The sequence below is a fragment of the Argiope bruennichi genome, chromosome 9 (genome assembly GCF_947563725.1).
Source record: "Argiope bruennichi chromosome 9, qqArgBrue1.1, whole genome shotgun sequence".
Lineage (NCBI taxonomy): Eukaryota > Metazoa > Arthropoda > Arachnida > Araneae > Araneidae > Argiope > Argiope bruennichi.
Window position 1 is genome coordinate 2068327 of NC_079159.1, and position 26367 is coordinate 2094693.

The 26367-nt window shown below is 32.4% G+C and overlaps 1 protein-coding gene across 1 annotated transcript; it reads left to right on the forward strand.

Moving 5' to 3' along the window:
• The first annotated feature begins 3643 nt into the window (after positions 1-3643).
• On the forward strand, positions 3644-25641 carry LOC129984629 (uncharacterized). Its single transcript, XM_056094552.1, has 6 exons — positions 3644-3775; positions 10718-10784; positions 13336-13578; positions 16012-16071; positions 22451-22654; positions 25347-25641. The coding sequence occupies exons 1-6, from the start codon at positions 3728-3730 to the stop codon at positions 25526-25528; spliced, it is 804 nt and encodes a 267-aa protein (XP_055950527.1). The 5' UTR covers positions 3644-3727; the 3' UTR covers positions 25529-25641.
• The last annotated feature ends 726 nt before the right edge of the window (positions 25642-26367 follow it).

Genomic DNA, 26367 nt, shown 5'->3' on the forward strand with positions numbered 1-26367 from the left:
CATAGTGAAGAAAATAAATCAATGACGGGTTTAAAGCAATGCGCGCCAAGTTCTGAAAGCATAGGAGGAAGTTGAGAGGAAAACAATCCCATTAATAACGGTTGTTTTAAAAGGGCTCTTCTAAGCAGGATTGGCTTTTATCTTAAAGATCTACTATTTAATTAAGCTGCACGACGTTGACATGATGGCCAGCGAAGTCAAAACCATATTGGCACAAAATATAACTTTGAAACATAAGCGAAAAAAAAATAATTTTGCTTGTTATTTGTCCTATAATATATATTGACAACAACATACAATTTTGCCATTATAATTGTCTTGGAGAAAACTTTTGTGTGTTAATCTTGTTGCATTTTAGATTCCAGCTGCCTTATTTTAGAAATGTATTAAGTTTGAAGAAAGGCAAAAACCCTTTAATTCTAAATTCAGATATCTCGAATTAAACACAGATTGGGTTGATTCGGTTATATGAAAATTCATATGATTGACTGAAACTCAGAAATTATATATAAAAAAAGACGTCACATAAAAAAAAATCTAAAATAACCCTAAAAATTCATTTTAGAGTGAAAATCACAATTTTTTGTTTCATCTGAAAGCCTATTCTTTTAATTTCTCAAAGCCATTTATTTCATATCTCCGATAATTAGAAATGAAATTAAAGATATTTTAGTGGTATTTAACACCTGAAAATGGAACAATACAATGAGTACTTTTCCTTATTTTGATTTAGGTTGTTTAAAAACTGTCTTTTTCTATTTTATTTCCTTTACTATATGCTAGATAATATTTTCAGTATGGAAACTTTGTTTTGATGGCGTTGTTCCAAATTTGGATAATTCAGAATCGTTAAGTTTAGTGTAATCATATTAACGACCCCTTTTAAAGCAATACTAGAGCTATTTTGGGACGGGCTTCGTCATTTTGAGCCACGGTCAGATGACGAGGACGACACCTGATCTGGAACCCCCTCTCCAAACTTCCACAACAAACCAGATGGAGGACGTTTGGTCCCGACGGATTTAACGTGCACCAGAGCCGCTAATACAACGGTTCTTCGGTGGAATAGGGTCTCGAACCTGAAACTCTCCGGTTCTGAAGCCGATACCTTACCACCAGGCCAATGTAGCATTTCGGAATCGTTAAAGTGTGATGATTTTCCTCCGTTGTTGTAATTCCTCGTTATAAACGTATCGAAAGCTTGATACATATTAATTAATAGCAGTGTGTCCAGATAAGATAACATTTATTTTCTTTCAAAAAAAAATGGAGAAATATTAAAATCTGCTAGTGCTATCTGCAAAATAATTCAAAATGAGCGCCCATTAATGTCAGGGAAAAGACAAAGGGAAAAAATTGGTTACTTAATTATGCTCAATATATATAGAGAGAGAGGGAACAACCCACCAATCTAGGGAATTTCGAAGAAAAACTGCTTTTTCATATGACTGAAAATTAAAAACAAATCCTTTAAGCCATTTTTTTTTTCGAAATGTGGTTTTACCACAAATAACATTTCTTAAATTCAATTGTTAAAATAATCTTAAAAATATCTCTAAAATTTGGAATGTATTTACTTTTTTTAATAGTCTCTAGCGAATGAACAAAACTGTAAGGGCAATGATGGACTCTTGTAAAGCTATGCTACATTTAAACTTTGAAAATAAAATCAAAATTTCAAAAATTTATATGATTTTACACTCTTGAAATTGCAATATTTTTTGAGTAATTCATAAACTTTTTTTTCAGTCCCTAGTCAATACATCAATGACTATATAATAATAATAAAAATAAAATATAAACAAGGTTATTTTTGATTGAGAATGTTTGAAAAAAGTTTTAATTTCATGCAAAAATTTTGTCAATGATTTTGAAAAAATGTATAACATTTTTACACGAAATATTAAATTTTTTCATAAATGTACTTTGAAATTGGAAAAAATATAACTTCCAATATCATTAGTTAAAAAAGGAGGGGGGAGGGTCTCAGAAAACAGTCGTAAATCTTAATTTCTGAAATCTGATCTAAAATGTCCTTCACACATACAGAATATCCGATAGATCGTTTATAGAAATGGGAACTCAAATTTTGAACGGCTGATTAGATGCCCGTGTACTGTCACAAAAGTTCCGTACTATCTTCTTTGCAAATGAAGTTCATGAGGTCGCGGTAGCCTGGCGGCAAAGTCTGGGCTAAGGCATTGGAGGGCTTCAGGTTCGAGACCCGTTTCTATCAAAGAGCCATCGTATAAGCATTAACGGTGCACGTTAAATCCATCGGGGACGGACGTCACTCCCACTGGTGTGGTGTGGTGTGGAAGTGTGAAGAGGAGGTGCCATCTCAGGTGCCGTCTTCGTCATCTGACCGGAGTTCAAAATGACGAGGTCAGTCCCAAAATAGACCTAGTGTTGCTTTAAAATCGGGGTGTTAATGTAACTAAACTAAGCAAATATAGTTGAAGAATGAGCGTTGTTTTTGAATTGAATTTAAATTTAATAATTCAAAGGTTTCAGATAAACTTTGGAACAAAACCCTGATGAATAGCATATAAAATAAAATGCAGTAATTATTTATTAAACGAACAAGCATTACATTACTTTTACATTATTATGTCGTTTGTAAACTACGTGAAAGTTCATTTTGGATGGAGCTTGAAATTTTGAATGGTATTCAGAGGACGAAAACTGCATCCACCCCAGTGGAAGAATGTTTGATACTCAATGTCAAATTTAACCTGAGCTATGTGTATGCGCATGGAAATTCTTTGATAGAACTAGGTTTGATTGGAATTAAGGCAATTGAAATTACTTAGATACAAAAGAGTCATTTCAAGTGGCCTTAAGATCACATGGCAAACATTAAGTGCCCATGTAAAATTTGTAACTGCATGTTTGGCAGCTTTGACCTTTACTGTAGATCGCGAGTATCATTAATTTGTCAAAGCGTAATGTTCCGCACAAAGCTACACAGATTCTAGGATGGAGCTTTACTTGAGAGTATTCTTTCGAATTCGAGCCATAGTCAGATGACTAGAATGACATCAAAACCTGCTGTCGGCATTTGAAATTTCCATGGCAGTCCAACAGAAGGATAATAACAGTAGTTTCAATGTGTACCAAATCACATATAAACAGATATTTGGGGGAATCGAACCTTTCACAAATTTATAACCAACGTGATGGTTCAGACGTTACTGGGCCAAGATACATCCTGGGTAGCTTCCAAACTAGACATTAATTCAACAAATTAATTCAACGTACTAATACGTTTCAGTAGTCTAGAGAGAATATGTGGTGTACGTTACGCAACAGGATTTTTATTCGGCCCAAGTTAACTTTGGAGGTGTAACTTCCGACTGCTCCCAGAAAATGGCAATATATTTTTACACCCATATTGTTTTTTTTGTCTAAAAGAATGACAAATGTATTCTATAACTTTGTAATTATGATACCCTTCCATCATTAAAAACGATCTCGATAAAAAGGTGTATGCTTTTATGGCTCCATCCTAGAATCTTTCTATTGGGATTAAACCTACACAAATGCCTTATGCTCCAGAATGATAATAATTCAACATCCATAAATTATCATCTTACAGTTATGAGAAAATCATAGAAGTTGCCAGAATCAATTCTGTGCCACCACTGCTTTCCTTGTAGTAAGCCTGCCGAGGATAACGAGTTACTTAAAACTGCAAGTTGAAATAATTTATTCAAATTTTCGCCTAATGGACAAAGGGAAAAAAGACAATGAATCGCAGTCTTCCACTGCAGAAGTAAGTGACAATTCTTTGAATTCATTACCGAAGAACGGATGAGTTTGTATCAGATATGGAGAAAATGTGAAGCATTTAATTTTGCAACGGGAGTGGGGTGGGAGTAAGAGAAAAGTGTTTGTTTTGCCGAGAAATTAAGGTAAGCGACTCCAGATTTAAAAAATCACTTCTAAACTAAACCATATTGTTGAAATCTGCAAGGCTCTTCTACTCTCAACACGGTTTTGTTTGTATAAAATTGACACATTAAGCTGAGTTCAAAACTGGCCTCTGCTTAATGCAGTGAAATAAGAGAACCTCTTCAAGACTTTCTCGCCTATTTGCCCCATTAAGTAAAATATTGAGTTTAATTCCGTGAGAAAGTGAAGAGAAACCAGTGAAGAAAACATCATATTCAACTTGCTGTTGGCAGAATGGATCGACATTATAACTGTCAAAACTACAAATTGAATTTCATTTGTCCTACTAATTCTGCTTTTCAATAGCACAACTGAGAAAGCAATGCAATTCAAAATTAGATGCAGATCATTAACTTTTATATAAACATCATTTGCCCAAATTCATTCATCTAACTGGCTGTTGTTTTGGGTTATTGCGTTCACACATGAATTAATAGACTTCCTGACATGTGAGCTCGGATTGACGGTATTGACCCAAAATTTAGCCCCCATTTACAATTCTAGTGCCTAAAAAAATATGTGCCGATTTTTGTCTATCGAAATAGTTGCGTTTGGATCTTTTTTGTTCATGGGCAGATAGTGATAGAATTCACAATGATGGATTTTGTCCGAAACTTGACAGAAATCTACAATTTTGATGTAAAGATCGTAGATTAAATTTCAAACGTTTAACACATCATTGAATTCTTTAAATTATTGTATGCAGATATGATTTCAAAAAGTATTTTTCTTTTCTCTCGTTCTTTTGAAAGTTTAAAAAGTCGTTACGAGTCAATGTTGAGATGAGTTTCCGATGCTTATAATGCTGTCTTATATGCTGTAATAACGCATAACTTAAGCAAGAAAGTTAAAGTGAAGAATTTTAAAACGATAACTAACAATAAATCAAACAAAAAGTAATTATTTCAAAAACTTGAAAATTGTTATTAATTGTCGCTGTGTAATAGAGAAAAGCAGCTAACTTATTGCTTGAATTCAAAGATATTTTGGTTTAAAATACACTCACTTTGATGTAAACTTCGATATTCTGCAGTTGCTCATTTATTTTTCTTTCCAAGAGTCTAAACACCAATCGCGAAATAGGTAAATTAGGAATCAGATAAAATAGGTCCCGAAATAAATAAATTAGGACAAGAGCGGGCAATAAGGTCCCCGTTTTCGAGCGCCAGTATTAAGTAAACATAATGATGCATACTAATGTTTCTTAACCTTTCCTAAAAAGAAACTGTTAAGAAAATATACAAAAGTAACATGGAACAATAATTAATAAAAAAAATCAAATTATATGTAGTCTTTTGTTTTTACAGCAATGTTTATAAAAGAAGGCCACTAATCTTAAAAGTAACTATTAAAAAAAACTCCAATTAAAGTAACGAAAAAATGGTTAAGGAGTCTAAACTAGTTTTTCATTTCGAGTTTAAAATAAACGATACATTGATTAGAACTGTCTTTTTATTACATAATTAGGATAAAATAAATTCTTTGAGAAAATTTTAAAGCTAATTTATATTGTGTAAATTTGAATATAATTGTTACATTTTAAATAACTGACATCGCCGATTATAATAAGATGCATTTACAGTACAGAAATTGAATATTTTTAAAATATCAAATTTTAACGAAACATAAACACATTCAGACAAAGCAAAATTGCCTTGTTCTTTTAAGTGTTTAAAATGTGAATTATTCCTCGCTTTTTAATTTTTTAGATAGCTTTCATGCTCCATAGTTATTAAAAATATTCCTTCACGATGAATTAAATTTCTTTCATTCGCTGGCAGATTCATAAATCATTTTAGAATTATAATGATATGCTGACCGAAAGCAATACAAATCCCAAAAATGGAGTTATCAATTAGATGCCGGAATACAATCTTTTTATTTGGAATGCAAAGTATGTTTTTTTTTTTACTTTTCAAAATACGTGACTGTACCTCTTTATTTTTGCGAATGCAACGGATAACAATAATTACAGAACCTGTCTTTTTGTTGATATAAAAACCATAATTCTACAACAGCATTTTTCTGTGAGAAGTACTTTTTTTTATCAGTAATTCAAACACGGTTCGAGTATTTCAAAAAATAGTTCGAGCTGTTTCTCTGAAAATTTTCTGAGCAGCGAATGTCAAAAAAATTTATTTTTTTATAAAATAAATGAATGACGTGAGTAACAATTTTAGATTTCGTAAACCTTTATTTGGAGACTGTATTGAATAAATTCATGAAAGGTCGTATTTATCAGAAACTTGGGAAAGCTTTCGACAAGATGCAGTATTGCATCCATTAAATGTAGAATGAATGCGAAAAGTCTGTGTGAATTATGAAATTGCTTTGATATTTATACTTCGATGAGTCGATAAGTACAGTTAATGTTAGAAATAAAGAATTATTCTTGTAAACTATATAGAAAAAGTTCTAATAAAAACTTTGATAATTAAACTTTAAATGTGGATATTGGGAGGAAAGATGATATAGATGCAAGTCTCTAATCAATAACTGGCCCCGAATCAAGAATTTTTACTCATTTATTCGGCTAGAATAATTTATTTCCTTGCTTTTAAACTTTGTTGAACAGAGAAAATTCTCAGATTTATGTATTCCCTGAATGAAGCCTATGAAGCTTCCATTTCTGTGAGGGGAGGATGGCAGCACTTACGCAAATAGTGATTTTTTCCGAGGTTAATAGCATATCCAAGAAGATGAGGCATTGTTAATGTGATGTATGGTTCTTGAAAAACCCAACTACTTATGGGATTTCAGAAATAGACTTCAGTTTTTTAGCGAAGACATCGTCTTTCTCATTCTAAGTCTCATAACCATTGCATCAGCTACTATCAAAGTATTTTAGTATTTATGCATTTTACTATACGAAATCTCTCAAAAAATAATCTGTTTTTTTTTTTTTTTAATTTTATTTATTTTTTTATTTTCTAGTAAACGAAACATAGAAAGAGAAAATATTTCAATCATCAAAGAAAGCGAATTTTTGACTCGTTTTCACTTTTCATTTCCCCGAGTCCAAAAAATACATCTTTGGAATGATGCCTGTTTGTGTGTAAAAATATAACTTAAACTCTTTAAGCTAGTCAAATGAAGTTTGTCTTAAAATATAAATACTCTATAAAGACTTTACACCGTAAAGAAAGACTTTACCGTTTGTTATAAAGACTTTCAACCATACGATAGGTTTCAATCGCATTTTGTACGAAATCCATTTGAAAGAAATTCTGGATGAATGATTGTGATGGATAGATAAGATTTTATACAAGTTGAGCATCTGAAATGTGAAATTGTGATCTGTCAAATGGGTGATCGTCTGATGATCGGTATTCTTTCATCTAAATGTAATGAATTAAATAAATGATATTTTGTTTGATACCTTGTGGCTGCTGTAGCAAACCATGGGAAAGAGAAGCCCAAATCCTGCGTTCAGATACTTGTGTATTAACATCATTCTTGGGATTAATCACTAAAGATTGCACCAAAAATTAATACTATATAGCTATTGTTCGCCACGGCCATGTAAGGCATTCGGAACTCATTCCAGCATAAAGGTCCAAAATTTTATGCGGGAACGAGGAACATCATGTTAGAAAGTTTCGAAACACATTTTAGCATCATAACTCATAAATTAACTGGAGAAATAAAATGAAGGGAAAAAAATATGTACAATTCTGCAGTCAGAATTGTACATATTATCAGATTTCAAACCAACCACTACCGTTGAGTGTGTCATTCCATATTCCAAATTTTAGCCGCCTACTTCCAAGCGTGTTGGAGTGATCGTGTTCACAGATGGACAGAAAGATCGAGGCAAAATGTATTTTTCGGACTCGAGAACAGTTGAAGCGCGAAGATTCGTCGAAATCTTGCAATTGAATTTTTTTGACTATTTTTCTTACGTATACGAGAAAGTAAAAATTGTGGACCAAATAAGTCTCTCGATTAAAGAAGTTTAGTGCATATACTTCTTGTACGTATGCGTAAGGAAATGTGCGGTACGTGAATCTAATTATTATGTTATTATTTTCAGTGTACATAATGTATCGCTATCTGTCATTGAATATTCGCGACAGAATAGAAGCCTCGTTCTTTCTATGAATGTGTCACTTCATCTCTCGGGTGAAAAAATGTTCATTTTGTCTTCCTTTTGCTCAGTGTTTTATAAGTCCATTTTTTACACAATGGGATCAAACGCATTCACTGCACAGTTTTGATGATTGAAAAATGATAGAACCAGGCGAAAGATTCAATTTAATTAAAAATTTAAAATGAATGAAAAATTATCTTGAAATGATTACAGCAGTAGAAAATGTCAATGTTTAAACTGAAAATGATAATAAAGATTTTTAACCTTTAACAATATGAATAAATAATGTGCTAGTATATAGCTATTTAATTAAATAGATAATAATCAAAAGTACGGAGTGTCACGCAAGGTTTGAAGCGTCTAATATTTACAGATGCGGATAAAAAACATCAAGAAAAGTATTTTGATGTATAACATGTGGCGTCCCCGAATAGTGCGTCATAGTCTAATGGCACGAAGAACGTTCATTGCGAATCCGACAGTTTGTATTAAAAAATTAGAAGCATACGAAGATTGTACAACAGGGAAGCTTCCCTAGGTGACTATGCAGATTTGTGGCCACCAATGAGAGGAAAAGTGTGTCTGCAAATGAATATGCAAACTCTCGCCGCGTCATATAAAGCTAGAAAAAGGTTTGATGAGAATGAGTCGAGTACTACTCGATAAGAAATTGTAATGTGGCTCTAAAATGAGCAGATATTCGATTGAGCATCGTGTTTTCATGGTGCTGATTTATCATGAATTGTAATCACCAGGGCTGTGGTGAAAAAAGTTTAAAAAAATTCGGAAATTACCACATCATAAAAGGAACGACGATCTAAAGAACATACGAAAGATTTAAGGAGAAGGCACTGTGTTGGACAATGATTGCGATTGAAAAAAAAAGCGATGCTTGCAAGAATGGAAGCTAATGTTCAGAAAGTGAAAGAAGTGCGCGAAACAAGTCCATCAACTTCGGTACGACTGGTGGCACAACTCGACATATCCAGAAGCATGGTGTATCGGATAATGAGGAGGAGTGCGGCTCTGTTTACTTGCAAAATTCAAATCAATCAACCGTTGACCGATTTGGAGGGTTTAAGGAGGTTTGATTTTCCAAACACGATTATTAATAAGGTTGAATGTGGCGAAATTTATTCTAATCGGATCTGATTCAGCGATGAGGCGCACTTCCACTTCCAAGGATATGTTCACAAACAGAACTGGAGGTTCTGGGCCATTGAAAATCCTTATCATGCAATAGTTCGGCCACTGCACCTACTTAGGCTCACATTTGGTGTGCGTTATTACCGAAGGCATCATTGGGCAAGTTTTTTCTACAGAAAATGTTACCGATGAAGCTCATTTTGACGTGTTGAATGACGGTGTCATCCTATTCTTTCATGGCATAGATAAGACAAATGATTATTGGTTTATGCATGATGGTGCTCGACCTCACTGCACTCGGCGAAATTTCGATCTCTTTGCGGAACATTTTCACAATAGACTGATCGGGTAGGATTCCATTACGAAAACAGGTAATGGTATAGATTGGCCAACTTACTCTCCGGAGCTTAACCCGTGCAATTGGTTTACGGGGAAGACACAATATATCTTACACAGCCCCCCTCACCATTGGAAGACTGGAGAACAGCAAATAAAACCGAGGGCAAGGAAATTGGAACAGATGTTTAGCAGAAAATAATTGCGAATTTCGATTCCAAACTTTGCTATGCTATTTGTTCGAATTGCCGACATTTTAAAAAACTATTTTATTGAAATTTCTCAATAAACATTGATTTTCAATTGGATTTTTTTTTCTGATTTCTTGAAGTTTTGATAACACAAGCTTCAAACCTTAATTAGAATGCAACGCTATATGCGGGACCACACATGTTATACATCAAAATACTCGTTTCGACATGTTCTATCCGGATATGTAAACATTAGATGCTGCATACCTTGTGGGACACCCTGTATATTAACTATTTTAAAGATAATCTTTTTTATTAGTTATATACTTTAATAAACAGTACATAGCACAGTCAAGAAACTTTACAATAAATGGTGTCATTAACATCTAATAGTAACATTTAGTAATAAAATGACAATTTTTTTAAATTTAATGAAGTCTTTCTTCGAAAGAATCACTAATTTAAAAAAAATCCTAGATCAGACTGGACACATAATACAAATGTATTTAATTGGTGAAAATATAATTCAGAAAAATGAAGTTTTTTACTGCAAATGGTTATTTTCTCCAAATAAACCAAATTAATTCAAATCGGACATTCTAATTATCTTGTCCCTAGAACTTCGTATTAACAGAATGCTACATTATATTCTGTTAATAATAAATCTTATCATCGATAAAAAATAACCCTCTAATTCGAATTAAAATAGCCAAGTTCTCCTTCAATTGTATGCCATTTCCTTAAAACAACAGATTTTACATTTCGATGAACCTTCGTCTTCATTTTTAAATTCTATTAATGGTCGATAACTGTAAGTAAACAAAAGGCAACACTCTTGCTTTGATAATGTGTGTTTAATCTTTCCGTCACACTCGAGATAACGTGTTTGTTTGCTCATTAAAGCATTGTGTGTGTCATTTTTCAGAATAAATGTCCTTAAGGGAGGGAAGCAGGTATTTAATTCTTTTGCGTGTCCTTAATGAAATAAATCTTTTTTCAGACCGTCCCACTTCTCGGCAAGAGAGAGCCCGTAGATCTTTACACAGAGCCAAGTGCATGTGCCTCTGGTAAGTAAAACGTTTTAATATCACCTTCATTCAATTTCAATCACCATCACAAGAATCATTTCAATGTTTTTAAAAAAAGTTTCTTAAAACTTGTATCTTTTTTAGTGTTTAAAATAGCACTTTCAAAATCTGTTAAATGAGTTATCCTTTCGTTACCTTTTACTTCTTGGCACTTTCCAGAAGTTTAGTTTCTGTATATCTAGTAATCACAAAGAAAAATGTAGCAATTGTCTCAGAATACAACCACGAGTTTATGATAATTTTACAAGCTTTTACTTCCCGGTACATCCCCCCAAAAAATCCATATTTATATTTAAGTCGAGCGTTGTCATTATGCCATTGTTGTCAATCCTTACAAAATACGTCTACTTCAATAATCTACAGATTAGTGTGTATGGTAATTATAGAATCTCAAGAATAACATCTTGACTGAAATAGACAGAATTGTAATATTTATATAATTGTGAACCAAAACTCCCAGTTGATTTTCTGTATGTGCTCCTCCGGAGAGATGATTCCAATGCAACAAGTAGAACTAAATGAAAATGTGTGCCATCTTGCCACCAGAATAACAGATCCCTGTCAAACTTTGAGATCGCGGTGGCCTGGTGGCAAGGTCTCGGCTTCGGAACTACAGCGCCTCAGGTTCGAGGCCCGATTCTACGGAAGAATCGTCGTGTAAGTGGGTCTGGTGCACGTTAGAGCAACCCGGGCCAAGCATCCTCCCGTTGGTGTGGCGTGGTGTGGAAGTTTGGAGAGGGGTGCCAGCTCAGGTGTAGTCCTCGTCATCTGACCGTGGTTCAAAATGACGAGTCCTGTCCCAAAATAGCCATAGTATTGCTTTAAAATGGAACATTAATATAACTTAATCCTGTCAAACTTTTGACCGTCTCTGTCGAAAGAAGCGTATCCAAAAAAAAATTAGAGGATTAAATTTGATGTTCCAAAATAATCGACACTGTATAGAAAATCGGATCTTTTCGGCTGCCAACAAAGTACAAAGGTATTTCATTTATCTTGATTGCTATCAGAGTTGGCGTTCACTGAAATGTAAACAAACTGGCATGTGATCGTTTTAGAATGGCTCACTGTAATTTTTTGATAAGCATTTGAGATCCGTCTAATTTTTCTTTGCTATATATGACGATTTTTGAAAAAATGGTTTTAAATCTTTATTCTTATTGTTAATTCTTTCATCTTCTGACTTGTGAGAAAATTCTTTCGAATCAGAATCGATTCTTATTATAGTACGGAATCGCAAACGGGCAATTTACATGATACCAAGATAATACAAGTGTTTCTAAAAAGTGGTACTCCAAAGTTCTAATCATCTGGTAGGGAATTTTTACTCTTTCATTCTAGATGAAGTAAATTTTATTTCTTTACTTTAAAATCGTGAAATAGCGTAAATTTTCGGAATCTGTACCAATGCTACATAATATGCCCCAAGACTTCAGCGCATCTCGTTTTTGGACTCACCCTGAGTAACGTCTCTATGTGAATTTTTGGCAGGACAAAATGAATTCTGCATCATATGAACTTTCTATTTTGATTTCAGCAGCAGCATTTCTTTACATTGCATGAGAATTATGGATTTTTTTTCCAACGTTTTCTTGACTTGTGGATGAGAATCCTTGACTGACTACTTCGATCCGCCCAAAGGCACGTGGAAAAACTTGAATGATCGGACATTCGCAACAGCAACACTGGCGGGAACTGTGAGTCCTAAGGGCATCACCGACCACGGTACAACCTTTCCCTTAAGAAATACGTCCCGTCATCAATAGGAGGTAGCCAACCCCACCTATTTGTATACCCACAAGGGTGGCGAGAACCAACCACCATGCCGGAAGCTTCTCATCTTCAGTTACGAGGTGCCCCCTCCCCGCGTGAGGCACTTCTGGATGGGAATCAAAATCTCTTTATTTGGGAGCTTTATATATCTTAACATTCTCTTACTAATCACAATAATGAAAAAAAAAATGTGCAGTTTATAGGTAATATAACATCTCTGTCAATTTATAAATATATTTACGCCTTTGTGATTTTACATTGAATTTTGAAAGGACTGTTGATATGCACCAAGATAAAATAAAAACAGCTGTTTTTTTTTTTAAATAAAAGATTATTTGCTATTTCCAAGAATGCTTAATGATTTAATTTATATATGGAATTAAACAAGCTCTTGTATGAAATTGTGAAAATCGATGTTAGAGGCCTCGTATCTAAAGATTATATTAAAAAAAATCATGAAAATAAATGGCATTATTTCATATACTAATACAGAGACGCAGAAGAGTATTTAACGTTAAGGAACTCGTGAAAGTTGCGATATCTAAATTTTGATGGTCGCCACCCTATCTTTTACTTGCGCAAGTGCCAAGCGCTACCCATTTACGTCATTGGGAATCAATAAATATTTAGTTGGGAGCATTATATATCTTAACATCCCCTTACTAGTTTCAGGAACGAAAAAAATATGCCACTTACAGGTAGTTTCCCCTCTGTCAATTTATAAAAATATTTTATGAACATTCAAAAACATTTACAGAACCCACATGTGGACAGGAGTTAGCAACTGCGGGAACTTATGAAAGAGCCGAAGCAAGTCCTCCTGACATAGAAGAAACCATGCTGGAAGCGGACATTTCAAGAAAACGTCGAGAGGTTGAGGAGGAACTGGCCGAGAGCATCAACAGCTACGAAGGGATGGCGGATGTGATTTCCCCTGATCAAGGCTGTGGACTCTTTTACGGTATCTGGCTCTGCGTGTGCCATTGTCTCTCGAGTTTCGGTAAGTTTAAGTTTCTCTGTTTTTCAAGTTTCTCTCAGTTTGGATTTATTATTAAATAACTATCGAATATAATATAAAAATAGTATATTAGATGAGAAATAATCTACAAACAAATCTCTTCACGAAATCTTTCAACGGATCACTCCAAACGACTTAATAACAAATGTTATACTTAGCTTTTTTTTTAAAAAAAAATCTTAATACAATACTATCTCATCTCAAAAGGCAATACAATATAATTCTATAATCTTACATTTTAATAAAATTATTTTCAGTACATTATGTGCTTGTAATTTGAGACGATATTAAATTTGAAATATTTTAAGTTTCAAAATTACGTTGTTTTTAAAAGTAATAGAGTAGGAAATAGTAATTATATTGCTTCTATCACAATAATTATTTATTCAATTAAATATTTTCTTATTTGGTGTTAATAGTTTCTTCAGGAAAATATTTTTAAGGCTCAAATCCTGATACTTTACAAGATTGATTATTTTAAAAACTTTAAGCCATTATATTCATTGAATTATATATTTCTTTTGTTTTCTACCATATGCCTTAAAATTTGAACTTTAGTTTCAAATGGAAATGATCAAATTTCAACTAATGCAGGAAATTATTTTGCTGATACCAAACATGTTTTTTTAAAAAAACATGAATAAAGAAATTAGAATAGTTCAGCACTGAAGTCTTATAAACAGAATACTTTCTGTAATTTAAATAATATCTCAAAGGATTATCCTTTAAATAGGTTTTTAATTCATCATAAAATTTAATTTTTGATTTTTAATTTCAAATGGATTTAAATATAAATTATTTCTTTCTATAGAAAATAAATGTAAGGATGACAAAAAATTATAAATCTAATTTTTTTCAGTCCTTCACTTCTATAAATAATCCTCGATAAAAAAATTCTTTAAGTAAAAAAAAAGTTTCAATCTTCTAAGACCAAATTCTGACCAGTTATGAACCTTTGAACATCATTATTTTAAGACAAACAACAATTTCATCATTTTATACTAATCAGTCTTGGAGAAACCTCAATACTCTCAGACATAGATTTTCCTCAATGGGGGGTCTAATGGCCTTTTTTTTATGAAATAGCGATTTTCCAATTTTCAGAACTCAAATCATTTTTTTTTCAGAAAAGAGTGGAACACTTTATAATGAGTGTCTCAAAAATAAGTCATTAAATAAGACTGAAAGGTCCGATTTATCTGAATGAAAATTTGTAATTTATCCAAAGATTTGTCTCAAAATACATAAAATCTAATTGCTTACTTCATTTAGATTATCCTTCCGATTCGATATGCATGCTTATTTCCAACAGTACAGAAATGAATTAAATTAGAATGGACACTACTTTTGACTTGACCCGTTCATTGAGAAATTAACTTATATTCAATTCGTTTTGCATTGAAATATTTCGTCATACACAGTTAGCAGGTTAAATAAAACAATTATTGAATAATATAGCTATTTTAAAAGTCACAAATTTTTATCTCTTTTATTTTTTTTAGAAAATATTACTTTCATGTTTTATTTCATATAAACACATGCTACATTTATGTTTTTCTAGGTTTAATTTGCAATAAGATTTAATATTTTAAGTTGAGTTTTGCCAACGTTATGGCAACATGTTAATAAAAGCTAATTTTTTCTAATGGACAAAATGCAACTGTAAAGGTTAAATTGCATTGTGTGTGTGCGCGCGCGCGTGTGTGTGACAAAGGTTGTTGAAAATTGTGCTTAAACTAGCTTTTAAAAGTTGAAAAAATATGCACCATAGCAATATCATTAAAAAGATTTTTTAATTTAAAGATTATGTAAATTTTTTTGTGCTGTAATATTTTCAGAAGTTATAGTAGAAATCGTTAACATTTCTTAAATTTTTAATTAAATCCTAATTAAAATAAAAAAAATCGCTCCGAGCAGTTCAATTCTATCCTCCAAAGTACAGGTGATTATCAAAATAATGGAAAAACTTTTAAATAAAAGTGACATTTAAGAATGCACTTCTTAAGTATTAAAATATAATCCTAGCTACCAATTTTTTTAATATAAAAAGTATGTATGGTAGTATGAGATAGCTTTAGTGAAGTTGCATACGTATTGTATATTTGTCAAAAGCATAAAATGTCATTTTAAGACAATTTCTCAGACTTTCAGAGATGTCAAATTGTAGGAGCCCGACTAAGATTGAGCAATTGTGATCGAAACATCAGAGTTTTTAGACATTTATAGTAGCGCTATGCTGTCTAAAGTTATGATAACTTACACAGGGTGCGGCAGAGCAAATTCGACAAGTAAATAGTAAATAATATTGAAATATAAAAAGTTAATTTATGAACAAAAAATTCATTTTGAATTAATTTTTTTAGATGCATGTCATTTTTACTTCCCATTTCATAAAGTTTATCTTGTCCTTTTCAGGTATTCAATTTCCACTTCATGTTTTATTGCTTGTTCTGCCAATATCAGCAGGATTTATGGGTGAGTATCTCTTTCCATAGCATTTGTCTCGTTAACTCGCTCGTCTTGCGTTTGTTTCTTAGCAGAGTTCGGTTATGTAGTTTGAATCTAGAGTTAATATCATGTGCTGTCTCAGAATGAGCAAATGCTCTCATAGCTCTAAGGCAGTAAAATCTTATTCAGAAATAAGATTCTTACCTAATGAGCTGCGTACGTTTTAAGAATAAAATGCTTAGTCACAGTAATGTAAGCATATGCGGGCCTCATTTTGTGTTGAGTTTGGCTTTATTTTTCAAATAAATGACTGTACTTAAGGATGTAGATTAAATTCCAACCTTTCTATTATTGATGAACAAGATTCAAATGAAAGAAAAAAAGGCAATAATAATAATAATATACAAGTATAATATGAAAAATTATATATGACCAGTTAAGTAAAATTTTAATTTTTTCCAATCCCATGGTTGATGACAGTAAAGAAAATCATTTTGATCAGCAATATAAATCAGATTATCTCTTTATCACCTTCTTATTTTCATCATCAAAACTGGAACTTTAATACCTGATCCTTGAAAAGAATCTGTCAGTTAAAAATTTACTAACATGATTCCTTTTAGTTTAAAACAGTTTTGTATTCAGCAATAGATTGAATCTAAATTACAATCTAATGCACGCAGTTGTCTTCGGTTTCAAAATGTATTTGGTTTGGTTTAGTTATATTAACGTCCCGTTTTAAAGCAACACTAGGGCTATTTGGCGATGGACCTCACAATTTTGAATAGTAATCAGATGACGAGCACGACACCTGAGCTGTAGCCCCCACTCTTAACTTCCACACTACACCAGCGGGAGGACGTTTGACCCCGAAGGATTTAACATGCCAGAGACCCTCTTACATGACAGTTCTTTGGTGGAATCGGGTGTCAAACCTACTGTACTCGGTTCCGAAGCCGAGACCTTACCGTGGCCTTCATTTCAAAGTGGAATTTGTAGATTTGTAACGATGGGCATAGGACTGTTTTTGTTTCTGTCAGAGAGATGCTTCTATTTTGTTATCGATAAATGTGTTAAAACTATAAAGGAAGTATATCATCAAAAATCGAAATATAATTGATAGTAAAAGACAATTTGTATCTACTTAATAGAGATATTTAACCTTTTATAAGGCATAACTCTAAGGCATTGACAAATAAATTTTTGGGGCTTATATCACGATGAACTGATGATATAAATACTAAAACTTCAAAAGTTCGCTGATTTGTCGTTTAATTTATAAAATAAGAGGTGGTAAATATATTTACTAGAGATCATTCAGGGGAAACTGAAAATGGTAAGCATACTTACCACTGAGCCTTAAAAGTTAAAATATTCTTCGATTTTTCGCTTGTAAATATATTTTCCGCATAATTTTAGGTAATTTAAAATAATTTTATTCTTTTTTTAGTTAGAAAGCCCGTAATTGCTTGGAATTCAAATTCCCTTATGTCTTGCATTAAAGTGCGAAGTTCATTTTGCATTTGATAGGATGGTCAAGGGGATTGCGGCATTGAAATAAAATAAAATTGTTGCAATCTGATACAGTTTTATGAAAAACATCTTGGCTATGCTTTTTTTCAGGAAATAAATTAAAATGTGGTAAACTAATAATCTAGATAATCAATACATCAAAACTGAAGTCAAAATAAGCTTAAAATTTTCAATTTCAAGATTCCGAATTTTAAGAAATTCCAACTGATTAGACAATTTTTGTTCATTTTTAAAAATGAATTTTGAATTTAAATTCAATAAAAAATGTTTATAATTAAATATAAGAATAACTTAGACATAACAAACACAACACAATGGCTTTCATTTCTGAAAACTTTTGTGAGTTAAAATTTGATGACATATGCTGGAAATTAATTTAGTTATGAAAACCCTCGCACCGTGGTAAACATATTTACTATTTTTAATTTAAATGACATTTAACTATAGATATAATGGATTTCTAAGCTATTAAAGTAGCACAATCGAATGTTGAGCAACTGATTATACAATTTATTATGTTAGAATATTCTTTTGAGTCCTCCTAAAAGATCTTTTGCATATGGTAAGTATATATACATCAGAGAATTATATAGAATTAAAAATGTATCATCAGCAATATCGGCTTATTTTTGGAAAGATTTTTAATTTCAGCAAGAAAACCACCAATTCAAGTAAATGTTTCAAGATGTATAAGAAGTTAAGCAAAGAAATGGATCATATAAAAAACAAGATATATTTTTCATTTCCTTTAATTTATATATGACTTTAAATGTAGAACTCAATTCAACATGAAAAAATATTTCTTCTAAAAAATGAAAACATTTCACAACATTCGATGAAATCTGGCTTTATCGAAGCAAACGAGGTGCAAAAAAGAAGATTTATTATCTTAATGAATCGCAAGAAAAATTAATAATTCGGTTAAAAGAATTTAAAGTCTCTAGTAGGTATTGACGATCATGATAGGTTGGTTAGATATTGTAGGTATAGTAAGCTATGGTCAAATAAAACAAAAAATCAAATAGAATAAGAGTGAAAGAAATATAAATCAATTTCCCAGATTTATTTAAATATTTTACAACCAGCACTGAGAAAGAAATGCCCTTTCCTTATATATCTAACCCTCAAACAATAACATGTCATCAAGTTCAGGCTGCCATATATTAAAGTCAAATATAAAATTATTTGGGAAAAAATAAAGTGAAAATTGAGGCCAATCCTGCTGAATCATCAAATGCATAACCCATTGACTTCTGCGCATTTGGTTATTTAAAAGAGCATTGAAAAATTATAAATCTGAAGCTATTCATAGAGTATGGAAATTGAAAGAATCTTAGAAATAAAAATGTGAAATAATAGCTAAAAAAAAGATTAACCAAAATTCCGAAGGCCAAGAATTTTAAGAAGCAACTGCAGCGTCTTTCATTCAAGAAACCCTGCATTTATTCCTAATTTTGATTTATAATTACTTTTAAAAGAGAGGTTTCACTCCAAAATATCGAATCGTTAAGAAAATTTTTACTTTATATAGCATTTTATTGTTCGAAATTTATTGGATTATAATACATCGACAAATTAAAACGAAATAAATTATCAAACGCAGTTTATTTTTTTATAGTAGGAAAAAAAAAGTATCAAACCCTAAAAATATTTTTTTTAAATATGCAATTTTTAAATTTCCCACTTTTATTACATGGAAAATGAATTGGGACAAAAGCACAAATTTTCATACAAATAGTTTTAATAGGATAAGCACATTTACACGCATGGCATAGTAATTTAATACTAAATACATCCTGTGATCTGGCTTCGATGATATTCTGCACATGTTTCGGCATAGATTCTTGTAATTTTTGAAGTCATCACGCCTCCAAACTTTTAGGACCTTCTCAATCATTTCACTTCTGGTTCCGCTGTCCATTTTATTCGCACATATCTTCACATTTCTCCTCACATTTTTGATGAGATTTACATCTGGAGAATCACCACGTGAAATAATACAGTTAATTTCTTTTGATGAACTTTTTTATTAACTTGCATTTATGACAAGTGGAAATGTGTAGCAAATTCTTGTTGAAACAAGCCGACACCTCAGAAAACCGTTTGCATAAAAAGCACCATTTTTGTTTCGAGTATTGAAATGAATATTTTTGAATTCATCGTTTCCTAAACTGGTAAGAATCTGCCAAGTCCTCTATTAATAAAATAACTCCGAAACATCTGCTTTTGAGGATGCTTGCTACTTAAGAAGTTTTTTATGTATTTTCCAGCGCTTAGATCAACATTTAACAAAAATGTTGATCGAATCCTCTGTAGGAAAAATTTCGATCAACGGAAAGTTTTGTAGTTGAAGTGTCCTCTCCAAGCTTGTTTGCATATTCCTTATGTTATTCCCCTTTCAAGGGGTTCTCGAATAAAACAAAGAATTGGTTATTTGAGGGTTGTTTGACCTTTATCGTCATAGCAATATTGCCTTTTTGGCGTAAATTTTTTGGCAGCATTTTTGCGGAATCTTCTGTGATCTTTAGCAAGTATTTTGGAGATTAATCCATGGCAGGCGATTAATGGTAGTCGAAAATAGAGCTTGTGTTTTAGACGCCTTTTTTCAACCGATTGAAACTAAAATTTCACACAGAACTGAAATTGTAGTCAGCAAATCACATATAATTCAGTCTTTGATTTTTTTTTCTTTAGTTATCGCGGCTACATGCACATAAAAGAACTGGCCGATAGCCTTCAACCTTTTGACAAATTTGGTTCAACATTTGACACAAATAGTATTCTGTTCCAAAGCCGAGCAGAAAAACTTCTTTTGAATGGATTTCGCTTAAAATTTGACAGAAATCTACAAATTTGATGTAAAGACCATAAACCAAATTTTATATGTTTATTCAAAACATTTTTTAATTATCTTTGTCACGGATACACAGACGGACGGATGGACAGATCTAATGTCTCGGACGTGATTTTCGAACTTGGAAATGTCTGAAATGTAGGGATTGAACAAAATCTGGAGTTCGAATTCTTGGACGATTACAGAGCCATTTCTACACTTTATATACGAGAAAGCTCAGAATGCGTTTCGTCGCATTAACATTACGCGACCTAATACAAAATCTTAACAGAATCTCAATCTGACCTAATACCACCTTCATTGAAAACTAAAATAATAAAAATGAAATAAATTTTAATTTATATTCTCGTCATTCTCCTATGCCATACTGTAAATAAATGAGTGCTCACACTCATAGCGAATAATTTCTTTCAATGTATTTTTCTTATCTTGCGAAGATTCATTTTACTATATCTCTCAAGTATTCGTCTATCCCTGACGTAGACCTATGTTTGTGCCCACATTTACTTCTCCATTTTGGTTTAATAACCCTGGAAAATTTTCCTTAAACTGGATTTTCTAACTGCTGCAGAAATATCACTCACATTCATAGAAGTATGTAAGATTAGGATAAAACTTCTAACTCATTTCCTGGAATTCATGTCCATTTTTTTATACACGTGGAAACTATACAACATACATAATAGGTGAAATAGCAGCTGAAACTGAATTAGCACGAAAATGTTCGATGTGTAAGGATCACGCGCTCTAACCGGTTCAGAACAGACATAATCAACCACCCTTCGTAAAAAAAATGTTGAAATGGATATCGGGTAAGAAAATTTTGTGAAAGGACGCAGTTTAAGAAAACTTAAATTTGTCCCAATTAATTTGTACAGTACTGAACAAATAAATACTGAATTATTAAGAAAATATTTCGGGCAATCGAAACTGCATTCCTTTATTTATGGAAATGGAAAGAAACGAAGATTTCACGCCGCCATCCTTTTCTTCCCCACTTCCATTTTCTAACTACGTCTGTGAAAATAAAAGAAAGCAAAAAAAAAAAAAAATCCCTGGTAAGAAATTTCTAGTGCATCGCATGCTTAACTCGTTACTTTAAGGCATTCATTAAAATGCTTTTAAATTATTATAAACATCAGTATCAAGATACATGAGAAATGAAGTTAACTTCAAGATTCCTTTCCTAATTGCATCGAAAAAAATGTAAGCAAGAAAGAAAAATTCAAAATTCCTAGTGCTGAAACTGAATTCAAAATTTGCCTCAATGAATAGCACGTGCCAGGATGAGATTTATTCCGAAACCCGCGCTGACTTGTTAGAAAAATTTTTTTTTTTAAAAAAAAAGCAATGGAATGTGATTGGTTCAGCTAAAGAAGTGACGTATTAACTGTCTTCAAATGAAGATGAATGAATATAACGGATTCTAAGAAATGAAGTTATAACTAAAAGCGAGAAACCATTTTCAATTTATAATTTCTAAAGGATTCTTTCTGCGCACCGGAAAAATTCTGATTACAAATGTTGCTCTTTGGGAAGAAGAGATTATTTGTACAGTTTAAATTGTCTTTCTATTTTCAAATTTACAAGAGTTACTGGAATATGAAATTTAACCTTCCAACATAAACACCGCCCTCTTTAAGCTGGGTCGCCCATCTGCGGACTATGCCAAAACGTTTACCCTCACTACAACTTATTTACCGTTTTTTCACATCAAAATGGCTCTATTTAACAGTTTGACAAGCATGATATGGCAAGATAACATGGGCATGCTTTGTATAATACTTTTAAATTAGGGATAATTTGGATTTTCTGAGGTAAATATTTAAGAATAGGCAACATTTTCCCACGAGTCATGCCAAGAGAACATTCGAAATACGTAATCTTTCTTTAAAGAATGACAGTTGATGTGACAGCATTTATGATAGATATCCTTTTTAATTCCATTTGGATTTTTTATATGAAATAATTTTACACGGTACAGTTGCCAAAGTCATTCCGTAATTTTCGCATGCCTAGGTGCCAGATACATGACCGAGTGTCCCATGAGTGCAAAGTTGCCATATGCCTTGATGGTTGTTGGAGGAGTGGGTACTCTAGTCCTCCTCGTTCGCCTCACTTTGCTCCTGCACACGAAGTTCTCGAGCGATGATCGTCTGAAAAAGTGGTTGAAAACTGGAACAAAACTCCTAGAATGTGCCTTTCTTCCTTCATTAATCTGTGGTAAGAATTGAAATTCTTTTCTTACTTGAACTATTTAGTTCCTAACATAAAAACTATTGACTTTTTTCTAGAATCGTTAAAAAAGAGCGACTTTCATGATGTATTACAAAATTAACAATAGCCAGGGTAGAAAGTTTTCGAGAAGAAACACTGACTGCTAAAAGAGAAAAAAATGGCTGTTAAATTCTAAATGAAATATTCTGCTAATGTATCGCATCGGTGATTTTTTTTTTTTTTGCATCATTGTAATAAGGTAGATAAACTAAAAATATATGAATATCAAATCTTATCATTTATTCTGATTCTCAGTAAGTTATTTCAGTTTCTTCTGTAGATTCCGAATAATATTAATGTATTACCGTTATTGTTTTTGGGACAGCTTGAGAAGAATCGAGTTTCGCACCTAAATGATCTTTCAAATGCTTGAAAGAATCCAATAATATGGGAAGTTCTTCAACATGTCTGTGGTTATCAAAAAGCCAATCAATTATCTGATCAATCGAAATGGATGACCTACCAGATATTTGTTATAGAAAAATATGTAACAAAAATTTGGAACTGATTTTAGTACTTATATAAATGAAGCATCCTTGAAACCTTTTAATGACAATAGCAGCTCATTTGGATATCATTTGATTTTTGTAAGAAATTTGTTTTCACCGATGTTATTAAGTTTAGTCTAATTTTTTTTCTTTCAAATAATTTTTGAATAATTCATTCGTTCATTCACTTTTTTCATTGTAATTATTGGTTGCAACTCAAGTTTATTATGGTAAGATTACGCCCTCTCTTTCCTTCAAGTAATTACTTTAGTATATTAATTTCTATTTGAATATATTAATGTTCCATAACTTGTCGATATTTGGAGGATATAAATTGCATATTAAAGCAAGTACAGATAATGACTTTATTGTTATGGTGCAGTTCAACATTCATTGTAAAGTAAATAATATTGGGAGAATAAATATTATAAAATTGATATCCGAAAATGTTCGTTTCAAAGTTTTTAAGCAAATGCCGGGGCAGCAACACACACTAAAAATGTATCGTCTACATTTTAAACATATTTGAAGAACTTATTTAAAATTATTCTTTTTTCAATTAGATGCAAATAATGCTTTGTACGATATAATTTAAAACTGTATACACACACACATGGAATTAATTTTTATAAACAAGTAAAGGGCATTTCAATGGGAACAGCTTTCTCAAGTGCTTTAGCTAATATTTTCCTACATTACTATGAGAAAAAAACAATTAAATATAATTTAATAAACGGGGTGGAGGTAGATTGATGACTTACTTTTGATAAACTTAGATAATACCAATATTGTGACTAATTGCTATCCAAACGATTTAATTCTAACAGAATCAAATAAAAATCAACAGGCTACTTTTCTGGATTTAAAAATCGAAATAGCTAATGATAAAACAATAGTTGGTATCTACGATAAAAGGGATGAATTCAACTTTAAAACAATGAAACTTTGTAATTATTATTCTAATCTAAACTCTAAAATTTTCAAAAATCTAATTCTCACAAATTAACAGGATTAAAAGAGTTTGTAATAACAAAATTTCCTACATTGAAGCAACAAATAATCCCATTAAAAATTTAACTAATAATGAATTTCCCAGAAACTACTGCTATATATTAATTTTTTAATTAAAAATGAGATGATTTGAGATTGATCCTTTGCCTAAAATAAAAAGACTTTCCGTTACATATTAACTAACTCAATAGATGGCGCTGAGACCCTCCAATTATTTTTTACCTTGAATGGCGTTAGCAAAAACAGTTTAGGACGCGGAAAACAAAAATGGGTCAGCTTATGTTAGAAAAAAAAAATTTTGTCTGCTGCTGGTATGTACTTTCCTTTTGTTTTCATAATTGGTTATGAGAGTTATTATATAGTTATTTTATGTTATTGTATTTAGTGGTTGTATTCTTATTAGTGGTTGTATTCTTTTAATTTATTGTTTTGTTTCTTTTCTGTAAAAATGGTGTTTCTCTTAGGCCTGATTTCAGGGGATTTTCGAGTCACGAGAAGTCAATAGTTGTTTAGGCAGGATTCTTATTTTATTTGGTTTAATTTTGAAACTTATTTTCCTATTAACTTGGTTTTTATTACTAATTGTGTGTGTGTGTGTGTGTGTGTGTGTGTGTGTGTGTGTGTGTGTGTGTGTGTGTGTGTGTGTGTGTGTGTGTGTGTGTGTGTGTGTGTGTGTGTGTGTGTGTGTGTGTGTGTGTGTGTGTGTGTGTGTGTGTGTGTGTGTGTGTGTGTGTGTGTGTGTGTGTGTGTGTGTGTGTGTGTGTGTGTGTGTGTGTGTGTGTGTGTGTGTGTGTGTGTGTGTGTGTGTGTGTGTGTGTGTGTGTGTGTGTGTGTGTGTGTGTGTGTGTGTGTGTGTGTGTGTGTGTGTGTGTGTGTGTGTGTGTGTGTGTGTGTGTGTGTGTGTGTGTGTGTGTGTGTGTGTGTGTGTGTGTGTGTGTGTGTGTGTGTGTGTGTGTGTGTGTGTGTGTGTGTGTGTGTGTGTGTGTGTGTGTGTGTGTGTGTAATATAATATAATATTCTATGTTAATTTCTAATGGCTTAGATTCTGTTTTATTTTTGCTATAAAATGTTTTTAAAAATTCCTCTAACCAATCATTTTTTCTTTCAATTTTTATAAATTTATCATAACTTATTTTCAGAGCTGTGCTTCTCTTACAAGAAGTCTCCCAATGACGATCCATTTTCTTCCAATCATTGCAACCAGAATTTTTACAGTTTTGTTAGTTTGATGAATAACGTGTTCATCACTCTGGTCATTGGATGGATTTTTTTGTACTGCATCACTGGACAACGGTGCTTGCGGAGGTCTTCAACGCCATAAGAATTCATGCTTTTCTTTGAAAATATTTTAATGTAGTTTTTCATTTCTTAGCTTAATTTTTACTGGAATTTCCTTTACGGTTTCTGTAAGAAAAGTTTTTTTTATTAAAACGTTTCGATGGTTATTTTCTTCCTTTGTATTCAGATGTATTCTAACATTCTTTGGTTATATGCCGTGCTCTGAATTTCTACAATTATATGACAAGGCAAAACCGCACTATGTCTTAAGGGGCTCAGAGTACAGATTTAGATTGCTAGAAAGACTTCTGCTGCAATAATCGCGGACCTGCTAATACCTCATAAAATTTTCGTCCCAGTAGGATTATGTGACAATTTGTTTTTTCATACATTTAAATTACTCTCCCTGGTTGACTATGAAAAAGTCATGGCTCAATAATGTATGAGGAATGATACTTCTCCCCATGACTTTTCCAGGGCCTTACGCCCGCGGTAGAAGAAATAATTGGGAAGTAACTAGGATAGAATAGTACTTGGATCGACTGATTGCCGTTCTGAAATCTCGAATGTGGTGATAAGTGGCGCCTAGGGTATAGTTGGTTAATTTTGTAACCTCGTCATGTTTGACTATTTAAAAAATGTTATTTCTATGACGCTTTCATAGAATGGCACTTGCGGCATCGATACTCTTGTTGGACTCGATGGTATTCCTTAGTTTGGATTTCCTTATCAGAAGGGCCGCTGTGGCCTGGTTGTAAGGTCTCGGAACCGGATGGTTTCAGACCCGATTCGTGCAAGCGGGTCTGGTGCAGTTTAAATATGTAGGGGCCGAGTGTCCTCCCGCTGGTGTATGTGGAAGTTTGGAGAAGGACTGCCAACTCA